General features: G+C 34.8%; 1 protein-coding gene across 2 annotated transcripts in view; it reads left to right on the top strand.

Annotated features, from left to right (window-relative positions):
- The window catches only part of NRIP1 (nuclear receptor interacting protein 1), a 100,316-nt gene extending 84,793 nt beyond the window's left edge, over positions 1 to 15,523 (top strand). For both annotated transcript variants that reach the window (XM_060770502.2, XM_060770505.2), the window contains one exon: positions 6,685 to 15,523. In XM_060770502.2, coding sequence (XP_060626485.2) covers positions 7,031 to 10,540 — 3,510 coding nt within the window. In that variant the 5' untranslated portion in view covers positions 6,685 to 7,030 and the 3' untranslated portion in view covers positions 10,541 to 15,523. The remainder of the gene's footprint in view (positions 1 to 6,684) is intronic.
- The last annotated feature ends 303 nt before the right edge of the window (positions 15,524 to 15,826 follow it).

The following is a 15,826-nucleotide window of genomic DNA, read 5'->3' as shown; positions in this document are numbered from 1 at the left end:
TTTATTTACATTGTACTTTCTTGTCAGGGTGGAACTCAAGCTTTTTTGCAATGAGGTGAAAAGAAGTGATAGAAATAGTATACTAGACAAAAAAAACAACAACTCTGGACCATCTCTTCCATTTACACAATAAATGCCATGGGATGACAAAACAGAGGCCACAGTCCTACCATCAATTAGTTATATGATAGTCCCCAAGCATTACCTTCTTGTTTTGAACCTCCAGAAGGAATAGAACGACTACAAAATATTGCCTCAAAAACCCATCTCATTGAAGTCGTCGAGAAGGACACTATGGGCAGCAATATTGAATGGCACTGAGTGACGTCCAGTGGAACTAACAGGAACATTCTCCCCCTATCTAGTTCCCAGCAGAGAGCACCCATCAAGGTGACCAAAGCTGTCTCCATTCCACATCCATTTGTTATGGGTTCAGATAGTGTCATCCAGAAACACCTGGAATGTTAGACACTAGCATATAATTATAGCACAGGGTGGAATCCAGGGTGGTATTTTTAAATCTGGACATTACCATTGCCTATGTCCCATCTAGTCAGTTCTCCTCTGTGCTCTTTGATAAAGCCGAGAAGAACAAGATTCTAGCATATATGTAGTGGCTTTCATTTATCCAAGGATCTTGTCTGCATCCTCAAGCTGCACAAGTTGGTTCTACCTTGTAGCTGGCAAAGTTAGTTGTCAATTGTAGCAAAGCTATGGAGAAAACCTGTTTAACGCAGCAGAAAGAAGACACAAGAGATCAGGGGCAGGGCTAAGAAAACAGTATTCAGCTTCATTTCTCTCCTTTCCCTCCATCAACATACTTGGCTGGTGTGGCTTTGCTTTATAGCTAACATAAGGGATGTTTACACAGAAATTCCCAACTATATACATAAATTCTGCTAATATAGTTACACGGGGCTTATCTGTTGTTTATGCAATAATGCAGATGTGATCTTTTGTGTAACTGTTTACATAATGGAAAACTGTTAAAGTTGCTCTATGTTAATTCTATAAATAGCCATTCCTACAACAAACCTTCGAATACTCAAAGTTTGCCAGTGAAATAACTTCTAAATAACAGCATCACACTGGGTGCACAAAATGCTCTGGAAAAGACCTATTTGAATATCATCAATAAAATTTAGGATGGAATAAACTAATTGATTTTCTGATTTATATATTTAAATAAAAGATAATGGCAGCAGACAACTTCTGGTTTCTTTGAGAACAAGCTATTTCTTATGCTGTTTCTCAAGCTTGGTGCTGCATTTTAAATGTTGTCCTACATAAATTGAACTGAAGATTTAAAAAAAAAAAAAGAAATCAAGAAGTGCACTATATAAGGAAATGAACTGCATTTTCTGGTAAGTGTACTAAAATCCCCCAAGCTTTGATCAAATGCCAGCTGTTACATCAGTCCTGTTTGTAATCTTGCTTCCTGATCTGTGACCTTGACCTTGTACCATGTCTGTATGTCAAATCTATTTTTGTGATACCTAAAGTATAGGATTTTTACTGCAACTTTGCATGGTTGTTTATTAGAATTTAAAAGCTGAAACAAAAAATCCATTATTTCAGCAATAAATATAGTGGAGCTTTAAAATGCAGTTCAGTTCAGTTCAAATATATGAATAAGTGCTTTTCAAATGTGCCTTAAGTATACTAATGGCATAGTGCACACTTGTTTTGTTGTCAGATTTTTTTTCTGGATCTCATATTTTATTTAGTAGTCAAGTTTGGCTGTGATACATTCACGTAATTATAGATTATTATAATCTTTATTCTTCTGTGTACCGATTTAATAGACCACATTTACATATTGAAATAGATACTTAGGTAAGTGGGGCTAGAAACTCTACCATGACTTGGAACATCCAGAATCGAATTAAAGTGCAAAGTTACTATTTAGTGATGTAATTATTTGCTAATTTTCTACTCAAAGAAAACAAGTACCTTTTTTCAATTTTCTTCTCACTAGAAGAAACCCACTGGGTGACCTTAAACAGGTTACATTTTCTCAACCTCAACAGAGGGCAAAAACAAAAGCCCTCTGAACAATTTTTCCAGGAAAATTCTATAATAGACTTGCACTCTAAGTTATAAATAACTTGAAGCCACACAACACACAGGTCTTTTTAATCAATTATATTAATAGAGTATTACAGTAGTTTTTCAAGTTGCTAGGTCTTTTTAAATCAAAAAATCATGCTTTAATGTGAAAGGAAATAATAAAAAGTTTTACAAATATTGGTAATAGTTCTAATAATGAAAATACTGGTGTAGTTTTTCTGCACTACTTACACATAGTGCAGAAATACCATAAAGTCAATAGTCCTTTCATTTTTATCACTTTCATTATTTATATAATGGTTTTATTTGATTCTGTGTTCTTAGCTACATGAATTACATCTATGAAAAACCCTGGTCTGAATACAATTGAGAGTTCCAACTAGAGTAGACTTATTGAATATATGAGTGACTCAGCTATACTCTACCAGAAGTAGCACATAGTTATAGGGCTATGTTCTAACATGGAAGAGCCGTTAGATAAGTGCCAGGATTTGTGGTACCTGGAGATTCAGATCTGCATTTCAAACTGTATTGCTGATTGATTCTGTATTCAAGTGGCCAACTATTTCATATTAATATATCAACTCCAGAGATACAAAGACATGTTAAACTTGTTGTTTTCATCAAGGTCAAATATAATTCATGATGGGGATGAGAGACTGATTTCTCCTGTATGGATGTTACCTATCTCCAGTCCTTAATATTAAATGGCGGGGGGGGGGGTCTGCTTATTTTGGTGCAGACTACTGGTATAATGTTCTCATTCAAATTAAGAGAGTTGCCAGTGTTGGATGCCTCAAACATCAGCTGAAAACCTGTTTATCCAGAGATTTCCCTGCTCATTTTCCTAATTGTCATTTTGTCATTTTGTCATTTCCCATTTTGTAATGATTAACAAATAATTTTATGGACTTGACTGTTTTATTGTTTTATTGTTAATCATTTAGCATCAGAGCAGTGTCTGTAGTATAATTCTGTAGATGTGGAACTGCAAGATTATTCCACATTGATATCAGCTTGCATATGTAAAACATCCTGTTTATCAAGACAAAACAGTGCAATAAGTTAACAACTGCAGTGGGGTTTTTAAGTATCCTACATGGTCATTACATTGATCAGCAAAGTAGATCACCACTATAATCAGTTCTGAACTCATATTACAGTAAGTTTTAACACGTTGATAAATTCTTAATGGTTTGGATTCATGGTTTCAGATACACAAGTGTACTTTGAAAGATAGTAACAATTATGTGAATTGGTCCAATGGATTTATTATTGTGTATGCCTTCAACTTGTTTCTGATTTATGGCAATAGTAAACTAAATCTATCACAGGTTGCCTTAACAAAATATGATTGTGGGGGAGGGGGGTCACTTTGCCTTCCTTTGAGGTCGCTGGAATCTGATTTGCCCAGTGGGCCAAGAAGGGATTCAAACCCTCACCTCCAAAGTCATAATTTTTTTTTTGAATTATTAAAAACTTTTGAAGGAAAAACAGAAGTAATTTTTACATTGTCTTTGAATTTTATTACCAATTGTTTCAGTATACCAAGAGAGTAGAGAATTTGATTTTTTTAGTGTCAAGTGGAACAAAATAAGGCATTCCATCCTTTCCTCTTTTTTAAAAGGAAATTGCATGTGAGCTCCAAGCTATAACAGGGATACAAATTTGCCCAAATCCAAAAGCTTTCCAAGAAAATTTTGGACTGGAAATGTTCTGCTGCTTGGGTTCTTAGAAATCCCATTCATTTATTGTCATAATCTTAGAGTCAAATCTGAAATTTTACATTTGATACTATCTTTATTGGAAACTTATTGGAAATGTTTAATATATGTGGCATTTCATTAGTGTGCATTTTCTTTATTCTAGTTGTGATTTTGATATGATTTTATCTTCACATTCCTGTACATGTTTACTCAGAAAGTGATAGCATGGAACACAAATGTTTTACTGCTTAGTTATTATAGTTAAATTGCAATATAAGTCTAAGATGGGGAAAAATTTAAAGGAAAAGAAGCAAATCATGGAAAGCATTCAATTGCAGACATGAAAGGTGCATTTCAGGACACTCAAAATATTTGTTTGTTGGTAGAAAAGTCCTGCATTTTCATTTGTCCAGTAAATGATTCAAGAGTTCCTGGTTCATAAACTTCTAAATTTGGTTTTGAGTAAAACCTTGAAGAAGGTTATAAGAATACACATACTCAAAAAATACTTTCAGCTGTTCTGCCAAGAAATAACTATATTTTATCATCTTGAGAAATGCCTTTTTTTCTGAAAATGATAAAGACTGAAATAGATAGATATATCAATAGATAGATAGATATATATGAATGAAATATATGTGCCCATACATATGTGTTTCATGCCAACTCTCACCTGTGAAAAATATACAACAATGCAATTGTTTTTCCATTTTATTAAAATTGTTTATTCAGCTTGCCCAGTTAATGTGTTTTGTGCACCTTCATTATGATAATACTGTTACAAGTTATTTCTAAAAGCAAAAAAAAAAAAAACTACATAAAATGTAATCTAAATGGTCCCTTCTGAGTTATAGTGACTATTACAATTCATCGTAAATCTATTGCACTCAACTCCTAATTGAAGTATGTTTGCTGTTAATCATGTAATGACTTGGTGATACTAATTTGTTGAAAGTAACCTTAAATGAAAACTGATTATCACCAGTACGAAAGTGTTTGACCATTTTAGAATTGTTTTAGCAATTTCTTATAGATGAGTAACTCTTTCAGATGTCATATGCTGGTTTTAGCTTATAAAGCCCTGAACGGTTCAGGCCCAGCCTACTCGAGAGACCACATCTCCTCCTACGAGTTCACATGAGTCCTGCAATCATCAGGAGAGGCCCTTCTTTTGGTCCCGCCATTATCCCAAGTGCAGTTGGTGGGAACGAGAGAGAGGGCTTTCACGGTGGTTGCCCCATGGCTCTGGAACTCCCTTCCCAGAGAAGTGCCATTGGCCTCCTCCCTGCTGGCCTTTCACTCTCAACTTAAAACATTTTTATGGTACCAGGCCTTCCCTAAAGATCAACAATAGGCAATGGCCTATACAAGTATTGTATATCTTTTGAAGATGTTATTTCAAACCAGCAATTATTTTAATATGGCCTAAAGGAAATGGACATTTAGGTCCCAAGAACAACTTTTAATGGATAACTTTAATGGGCTGAGGGTCAAGGAATTTTTTTAATGGTTTTAATGTTATAATGGTATAAGGTTTTAAAATGTATTAATTTTGCCAAAGTTAGCTTATGTAGTGTGTATTTCTGTTTAGTTTTTGCCTATATATGATGTTTTTGTTATATTTTTATGTGATGTATTTTGGTCATTTGACCATTGTAAACTGCTTTGAATCCAACCTATGGGAGAAAAGTGGGATAATCAATCAATCAATCAATCAATAATATGTGAATTCACTATGGGGATAGCAATTTCAGGTATTAATAGGAATGCCTGTAGTGTTTCTTGGAACTTACATGCCAGTATAATGACTTGTGTCTCATTGCCTCCGTTAAAGTGATTGACAATGCTCGGATTCTTTAAATATTGTGTTGAGTTAGTGCTTAGGGATGACACATGTCAGTCTAATGTGTTAACACCTTAAATATTCATTACTTGTTTTTAAAATGTACAATACATAGTTTTACAGAATATTTTGAAAATAGTATGTTAATGTATCAGATCTAATCTGTGCAAATTTAGCTATAAAGTACATATAGGAAATATATATATACACATGTTTTGAAAGCTGGAAGCACATGAAGAGAAGGATATTTACTTCTTTATAATTTTAAAGAACCTTGGTGCACTATGGTAGCAGTCACACAATAATACTGATTGCTCCAAATGGTCTATCTTCAGGAATTTTATTAATGTTGGGCAAATTTCTTCTGCTTTGAATCTTTTTTATTCTTTAAGTAAAAATATGTTGTATGTCTGATGAACTGCTGTCGTGAGATACATGAGACTTCTCTCCCACTATTACCTTTCCTAAATAGAGAGGATGGCATGAAGTCAGCCCTCCACATTTGTGGGTTTAACTATTGAAAATTTAATTATTCATAGACTAGATCAGTTTGATTCTCTAAGAATCACTAGTTCCCTCCAGTGTGACTCAATGGTCAAAGGATGCCAGGAAGTGACCATAGCCTCACACCTTCATGGAGAGGTGTTCTCCCAGGTTAAAATAATAACCTATTTTATTTGTGTTTTTTTCCTTTGTGCATGTGCTCAGTGCTCCTAACACTGGAAGTCCCTAACACCAGCAACTAGAATCTAATACACTATAGTTCTAGAAGTTTATTAGGTTCTAGTTACTGTTGAGGACAGTGATTTCTTTCATTGTTGACATTCAATAGCATGTTTTCTGTCATTGTCATTACGTAAAGCTGCTGCCAGGAAATTTTACAGAACAGGGATAGGAAATGTTGCTTTACTGTTGCACCCGAACTCACATCACCAACTATATTAGCTAGGGTATATCAGACAAGATTTTATATACAATTGTATATATACCTCTTTTTGTCTACTTGAATTCAGAACAACAAATCTATGGTGTACTTATCTGATATATATTTTTATTCTTTCACAGGAATCAAGCACGTGTTATATAGTAAAAAAAAAGACTGAAGAAAGAAATGCTCTGTTGCAGAAGATTGTGGAATGATAAAAATATTGTCAAGACATTTTAAACAGTCTTTCTGGATCTTCTACATAAACACATATGCCTATTACTGCAGAGATGGATAAAAAAGGAACTTCAGATAATCCACAAATAATTAATGGAAGAGCCATCCAAGATCCTTTACACCTGTTTTGCATCAGTTCTTGTAGAATGCTATAAAGCTTTCTTATTAAGCTGAATCTCTGCTCACTTTCAACAGATTAGACCTTAAAAGCTAATAAAAAGGGAACTGCTGTCGATACTTGTATTGAACATGACTCATGGAGAAGAGCTTGTCTCTGAGATGCACCAGGATTCTGTTGTTCTAACTTACCTAGAGGGATTACTAATGCATCAAGCAGCAGGAGGCTCGGGTTCGGTGGTTGACAAAAAGCCTATTGGGCCTGTTGCAGAGGATCAAAATTGCAAGGTTTCTGGAAATACATCTCCCAGCTGTCAGAGAGATGGTCCAGTTCCTAACACAAATATATATCGAAGTTCTGGCATGCTGCATCACAAAAAAGCAAGGCTGCTACAGTCTTCTGAAGACTGGAATGCTGCAAAAAGAAGACGGTTGTCTGATTCTATTGTGGATTTAAATGGGAAAAAAGAAGCTTTGTTAGCTGGCATGGTTGAAAATGTGCCCAAAGGCAAACAAGATAGCACGTTACTGGCTTCTTTGCTTCAGTCATTCAGCTCTAGGCTGCAGAGTGTTGCTTTGTCACAACAGATTAGGCAGAGCCTAAAGGAGCAAGGGTATTCCCTCAGCCATGATTCTCTACAAGTTGAGAAAGACTTAAGATGCTATGGTGTTGCATCCAGTCACTTGAAGACACTACTGAAGAAGAGCAAAGCAAAAGATGAAAAGGTGGAGACAGGTCTACCTGAGGTAAAAGCAAATGTGGTTAAAGATCGTTTTATAGAGTCTTCACACACAGCACAGAGTAGTGGTGCAAAGGTGATGAATGAGTCACTGTCTTGTGCTGCAAGATTACAAGCTGTTGCAAGCATGGTGGAAAAAAGGTCTAGCCCTGCTACATCTCCTAAACCCAGTGTGGCTTGTAGTCAGCTTGCTCTGCTTCTTTCAAGTGAAGCACACCTGCAGCAGTACTCCAGGGAACATGCTCTTAAAGCACAAAATGCAAGTCAGATTGCAAGTGAGAGACTAGCTGCTATGGCAAGATTAAAAGAAAGTGTTCCAAAAGATGTTGGCCATTTCAAACTGTCAAAAGGAATGGAAAGCCAGCTGAATGGACAGGTGAGATCTTCAACCAAATCAGTACCCAATAAAAGCAATATGACACATTTTCAGAGTTCTGTGGGGATAATCCATTCACCTCCCAGAAGCGTAAGCTACAAAGGAACAATGGAAAAAAACCATTTCAAACCACCTACCAACAGTAGTTTACTGCTGCATCTCCTTAAAAATCACAATGCTACTAAGCAAGTTAAGGGATATGAACACAATGACAGATCAAGTATTTTTGAAGAGGGTAGTACACCAACCACTGTCGATGAGTACTCTGACAACAATCCAAGTTTCACAGAAGATGACAGCAGCGATGATGAAAGTTCTCATTCTACTTGTCTTCCCATAGATTTATCTTTCAAACAGAAAAACAGTGCTTCAGATTCCAGACCACCATCTTCACTAGACAACTTAACACAATCCTTAATTCATAATTGGGATTCAAAAGTGCCGTGTCTAGAAAATACAGAAGAGAAAGATCCACCCAAAACTGCCAAACTAAATCCACACCAGAAAGTAACTTTACTTCAACTATTACTTGGCCATAAAAATGAAGACACTATAGATAAGCTTCCAGAAACTGAAGGAATGTTAGTTACAGCTGATGTGGCAAAATTTAATTTACCAACAGGTAACAGAACTCCTGTGACTGACTGCATTAACACAAGTCGAAATACTCCAGTCAACACTCCCCCTTTGCTAGCTTCTACAAAAGCAGATTCACCCATCAACCTCTCACATCATTCTCCCTTATTGATCAAGCATAATTCATCACCATACACTTGCATCATACAGCCTGAAAGAGTCATTAATCCAGCTTCTAGACACTTGATAGATCTTACAGTCCAGAAGGAACTTCAAGGAAGTAAGCAGAACAGAAAAGAAATTCCGCAAGCATCTTCATCTTTTAGTGCAAGTAAACTTTTACAAAACTTAGCTCAGTGTGGGATGCAGTCTTCCGTGTCTGTGGATGAGCAAAGGCAAGCAAGCAAACAAGTAATGACTCTAAACACAGAGAAACCAATAGGCTTGATAGATGGACTAAATAGCTCCATGCTCACTAACGCACCCATTAAATTTGAAGAAAACAAAATAGTAAGCAACCAACCTCTACCATCAGAACAAAAAAATCCTAGTTCAGAAATCCAGAATCTCCTTGAGAGGCGTACAGTCCTCCAATTGCTTCTGGGAACTTCCAACAAAAGTACGAGTGAAACAAAAGAGATGATGCTATCAAAAGAGGAGGGTTTACAAGACCCAACAGAAAAGACTTTGAGTGAGCAAATATTAACTGTAAAAGTAAAATCTGAACCTTCAGAGGAATTAAATGCCCTTCAGAATACAAATACACAACAAACAAGGGGCAATGTTCATAAGAAAATTCATGGACTAGGTAGATCCTTAGAAAGAAACACACCTACTTCTCCAACATCAGAAGAACCTAGACCTAACCCTTTGTCACCTCAAGATTTTTCCTTTTCAAAAAATGGTCTGTTGAGTCGGCTGCTTCGACAGAATCAGGATAACTACTCTGTAGATGATGTAGACAGAAATCACAGAAACAAAGAACAGACATTTGTGGACTCAAAAAGTCACAGCACCATCCCAAAGAAGAGAAAGCTTCATTGTGAACCTTGTGAGAGTCCTTTAAAAATAGTAAAATGTAACAGAAGTAACATATCCGAAATTGCAAACAATCATAAGTCTTCTCCAGATGTGTTGTATGGGACTGCTCTTAAACAGAAAGACTTGAAATTTAGCAGAACTGATCTTGATTTAAAATATTCTTCAGGTTATGGTTCAAATAATGAAAGTGAATCTAGAAGTTGGTCTAGAGAAAGCAAAGGATTTAATGTGTTGAAGCAGCTCCTTCTGTCAGAAAATTGTGAAAAAGACATGTCTCAACATAGGAATAATTCAGCAGTAATTGATGGCAGAAAGAAAGCAAACAAAAACAATATAACAAATAATAACAAAGGTGAATCCAGTGTTACTTCATTGCATACACTTGTGGAGAATCCTGAGCAACAAACCAATTGTCGGGATCATCAAGCATTTCAATATTCAGTTGCAATGAAGAGTCCTGCCAGTTCTCCCTTCTCTGATCAACTGGGAGGCACAGTATCATCCCACCCTGAATGTGACCAGTATAGTGTTTGCCCTGTACCTAGTGAAAGGGGGCCCATAAAATGGATCATCACAGATTCAGACAAGAATGAACATGACAGAGATTCCCCAAGATTGACCAAAACTAATCCGATATTATATTATATGTTACAGAAAGGGGGGAGTTCTGTTAATATTCAGGAAGCACATAGCAAAGATGCTTGGAGTGAAACATCATTTACAGAAAATTCATCAGCTGCCACAATTAAGAAAGAACTATCACCTGTAGAATGTAGAATGCCATTTCATACGGTGAGACATGCATATAATAACCATTCAAGTAACAAGGTGTCACTTCAACACAACGTGAATGGAGATGTATATGGACTCTTAGAAAAAGTGTTAACAATTAAAAAAGAACCAGAGTAAATAATAGTCATATAATGTGTTTACAGGCAGATTGAAATCTTTACTTTTCAAAAAAATGTTGTATAAATCTAGCATGATTTGAGAAGTGCATGGTATAAGTGAAACATGTTTTTGTTTGATGAACTTTGTGGCTAATATTTAAAATACACGTTGCTTTCTTTTCCTTTTTGTACTTTCCTTTTTTGGCTTTAAAGGAAATTGATCACAATTTTTGTTATATAACCTGTAACTGGAGATGTTGGTCTCTCTTGCACATACTTTTCCTGATGTAGTAACTACTGCCAATATTTCTTCAACACCAGCCATAGTGTAAAGAACCTGATCAATGCTTCCAGGTATGTTTCCAAATAATGCAAGTAATGGGGCACAAACCTCCTAATGTGTCATGTGTGTATGGCTGGTAAACATGGCAGAAAATTGAACCATCTAGACAGAATTCTTTAAAGTATTGGATTGATATAGGAATATTTACAGAGGCAGAAGCAACTACATTGGGAAATTACATCTAAAGAGAATCTTATTTGGAACTACTGATATTACGCATGTAATGCAATGTAATATCCAGCCTACACTGGTATTTTGCGCCATTGTATCCTGCTATGTAATATTTTTTCCTTTTTTTAAAAAAAATTCTGGGCACTGGGGCAGTATACTTTTGTGTTTTTCAAAATTTTATGAAATGTGAAGAATTTTTTTACAGATGCATCACTTAGACCAAGACATTTGTTTATTGTATTTGTAATCTCCATTAGTGTCAACTAGAGAAGTGAACAGAAATGAAATTTATAGTGCTTCCAATGGCTTTTCATTATGTTTTGATATCTGAGAGAACCACAAGTAGAATCTCTTTTCTCTAGTTACATTTGGAGGATGCCTTCCCTAGACACTCACTTGGAATTAAAACTAGGTGACAACTTTACATTTTTTTATAATACTGGGTTTCCAAAATGCTGTCAGTTTAAAAAACCTTTTATTATCCACACTTATGCGTTTGTTCAAGTAAACACAGCAAGGTCATCTCATGAGATTAATACATGAAGATACTCAGAATTTTCCAGAACTACTGCTGATTTATGTTTAGAAAGATAAAAAATAATAATAGAAGAAATAGTCATTTCTCATCAATCCATGCATGTTTAAAATATGAGCACTAATAAAGAATGGAAAATTATTTATGTTGCTGATCTGTTGATGTAATTGTAAAAACATCAGTTAGTCTGTAAACAGCTCGCTTATTTATTTATTAGCCTTTACCATACCAGATTTAAAAGGAATGGTGTAAATTTAAAAAGTGGAATGAATCAAATGACAGCTTTAAAAACTGGAATGCATGTAATAACAATATAGTTATTAGTTGTGACATGCACTTCTCTCTCTCTCTCTCCCTCTGTCTCTGTCTTGCTACACACATGCACACGTCTTTCACATCATTGACTTGGCTTTTCATAAACAAGTAGAGTTTTTCAAATATTCTACCAAGCAATTTGGCTAATCTTACTCAAACTACAATGCCACCTTCAAAATACAAATGATTTTTGAGTACAATATTTTGCATTTGCTTTTTGAGTTCTATTTTAAATAAAATTCTATCTACTGCAATAACTTGAAACATGTAGCATTCTGGTTCAGAATTATCGACTCTGTTGAACTCTGAACATTCAGAAGTTGTGATAGTAAATGTGAAGGGCTAAATTCGGCAGTAGCAGTGAAACTACTTACCCTCTACATCATCTTAAAACTAGCTCAGGCCTACTGAATGAAAGAGGAAAAAAGATTTCCCTTGCAAATCCACTGGATCCTGCTTCTAAGGCATAGAGATCTCATTCATGATGTTGTCTCAAGTCAAAGTTGACTAGGCAACACCTAACATAGTGGATAGCACTAAATCTCAGTTGCTGAGCTTAAAATATGTGGTTGTAGTGAGCAACAAGTTTCACAGTAACTTAATCTAATCTGACCCAAGTCTTCCATTGATGTTTAGCATTTTTGAGAAACCAGAAAAGATCAGTAGAACCCATCTCATGGAGAAATTCAATGATGGGGAAGGCAGGTTATCACTTGACTAGAAAAAGTTTTTATGAAGGAGATGCATATTTTAATCAAATATAATGTTAATTTCATTCTGAGTCAGGTTTCAGCTGTATCTCATTTAAGATAAAACTCATTATATCTTTTTGGAATACAATTCTACTGAATTATGTAAGACTTACTTCAATAGATACATACAAGATTGTGCTGTTCAAGTATTTATTTTTGCTTTTAGAACTAACCAGTGACAACTCAGATGTCATTAATTCAAATGATTTCAGAACTTTCTTAATGATGTTGAACCCCATATTTGCCTCACATTAACCTTTAAGAGAAGGGTATAATTGTTCCATCATAAAGTTACCTACAAAATATTGTTTTGTTATTTTAGTAGTAGTAGTCATAGTAGTAAAATAATTTATGTGTTTAAGGGTGGGTGTTGTCGTGAACCAGAAACTGTGAAATTGTAACTTATAGAAAGGACCATGCTTCAATATTTATATAAAAATCTAGTAAAAATTGGCATAAATATTGTTTAAAACATGTATTGCAATCCATAGTCATTCCACTCCTGTACTTCTGCATGTGCTAATGTCATAACAAATCTTTGTTACTTTACAGAGTTTTAACATAATCATATAGTGTGCATTTCTGTACTTTAAACATAAATATAGTCCAGAGGATTGGAGTTCATTTATTAAAGAAAGCAAAGAGAAACTCCTATTATTAATATGATCATACATATTCCATTAGGTGTTCTCTAGACAAATATTTAAGTGCTCACTGACAAAACATTACTGTTCCACATAAGCAACCCTTTTTATAATGCCAGAGGTTGGTGTGTCCCATTCTAAATGTTACCTTCATTGACACAATCAAAATTCTCAGAATTGGGTAGCAAATAAGATTTTAATCAAAAGGGTTTACATATATCTCAACCAGCTGCCTTACCCATGTGGCCAATAAAAGCCAACCAAGGAACAAAAGATAAGCCAGGCAGTAGCTTGTTTGCAATCATCATACACAGTTCTGAATATGAAGCACACATCTATCCGATGGTCATTCACACTAGATAATTACAGCACTATTATCTCACTTCCACTGTTCCATCTCCATCCTGTGTTATCCTGGGATTTGCAGATTAGAAAGCAGTATTTCGAATTCCAGTGCCTCCACAAACTGTAGCTTCCAGGATTCTATAGAATGCAACCATAGCAGTTAAAATGGAATAATAATGTGAATGGATAAATCATCCAAGTTAAATGTGCTACAGAATGAAAGTATACATGATAACATGTCCCTCTGGTTAAACCAAATTTGCTTCAATATAGTCATCACCAGTTTCTCCCTGTGCAGTAAAATCATCTTGGAAGGGGAGAAATACTAGGAGTGGACGTCAGAAGAAAGTGAGCTAATGAACTAGGGTTTTTCTCCCACATGTTTCTTTCATTTAGATCAAGATTTGTTATATTTTCTGGTTTTTATCTGACTGCCTCAGGTAACTTGAGTCAGAATTTGACTATAAGATTTAGAGAGAGAAAAATTAATTTACATTGTGATCTAAAAGAAGAGTAATATGGATCTTGGGATAGAGAACAACATTTCTGTCTCATTTTTATGCCATTTTGTAAAAGCATACATTAGGACTTCAGAATAATGCTTAAATTTAGGACCATGCAATATACTAGTGGAGATTACCTAAATCTACAGTCGGATTCACAGAAACATACACCTTATTGAGCACAATGGGTCTTATGTCTACGTAGTTATGGACCGGATGGGGCTGCACACCTGGAAACCTATGCATACTTCCTGAGACTAAATGCTCTTGAATTCACTGGAATTTCTTCTGAGTAAATGTGTTTAGGAGTATTCTAAAAATATCAGTCATTTTTTTGAAGATAGAAACGATAGTTTGAATGGAAAACCAGCCATGTGTTTACTTCTTAAACAATATATATATTTTTTAAAAATCTAGATGATAAAGTGTTTAATTTACATTTTTTCCAAGATACATTATTTTATTTCTCCCACCAAACATCAATCTAATGTGACAACGCTATCATTTATGACAGCAAGATATTGCCAGTTTCTACTGCATTTTAGTAGAATGAACTGGTTAGTTATATTTTATATATATATATATATTTATGTAAAGTATGTATGTATGTATATGTATACATTTGTAAATATGTAGACTTGTTACACATACATGTCAAAATTGGTTTTTAACAAAGTGATGTACATAGTGGTTTCTTTAATGAAAAGTACAGATTTTGTATTCTATATAATGCAAAAGATTAAACCTTTTACTCTTTTTGTTATGTATATTCCATGTATTAAATGTAAATATGATCCCATAGGTTTAAATTTTTGCATGTATGTATACAGTTGCAAGTCTGGAAGAATGTATAAAAACATTTTATTTAAAATTGTAATTACTTGCTGCATGAAAAATGCATGGGGGACCCTGTGCATCTCTGCAATGGCAAAAATGTCTTAAGTCAAACAAGATGTTTATCAAACACAACTGCATTCTGTTTCTGGACATGACTTCTGCTGTGGTATTTTAGCTTTGTGAAAGAATGTGCTTCAAATGAAAGGGTCTGGGGGAAAACAGCTTTTTTTAAAAAAAATAAACAAACATAAAGAGCCACCTCCCTTCTGCCAGCCACAAACATCATTAACTTTTTTATTCCATTTCAAACTGCTGAGATCTATTATAGTTTTGTCAGTGTAATACCAATTTTCATTGCCATAAAGAAAAAATCTGGGGTTTATGCAATCTTTTGTTGTGGAGTTTTCACTAATTTAATGGCTTTCATTTTTATTAGAAAATGATTTATTCATGTGATGTCATGAAACTGTACATACTGCAGTGTGAAGGTTTTTTTTTAATTCTTTCAGTGTTTACTTCCTGCAGAAAATTTGAATAAATGAGAAAAATGCATTGAATGAGTAGCATTAATCTGTTTATTATACCACTTTCTATTTGCGGTTCCACTTTCCAAATGCTTTGTTTATCTGACATCCCATTGATTATGACAGGTTTACCAGCAATTTTAGGAAAGCACTTTCTATCTAAGGTTAATTTGAATACATAGAGTTGAGGGATACATTAGCACTGTGCAGTATATCGTGGAATCAGGAGTACACAAAAAACTCTACATCCTTCTATATGTAATCAAATGGGGTCTACAGATTTTCTGATTTGGACCTGAATCTATGTTTATTTGGTATTGTGATTTTTTAATTGCG

This window comes from Anolis sagrei, chromosome 3, assembly GCF_037176765.1.
Source record: "Anolis sagrei isolate rAnoSag1 chromosome 3, rAnoSag1.mat, whole genome shotgun sequence".
Classification (NCBI taxonomy): domain Eukaryota; kingdom Metazoa; phylum Chordata; class Lepidosauria; order Squamata; family Dactyloidae; genus Anolis; species Anolis sagrei.
The sequence above is the reverse complement of the archived record's forward strand: the minus strand, read 5'-3'. Positions and strand labels throughout refer to the sequence as shown.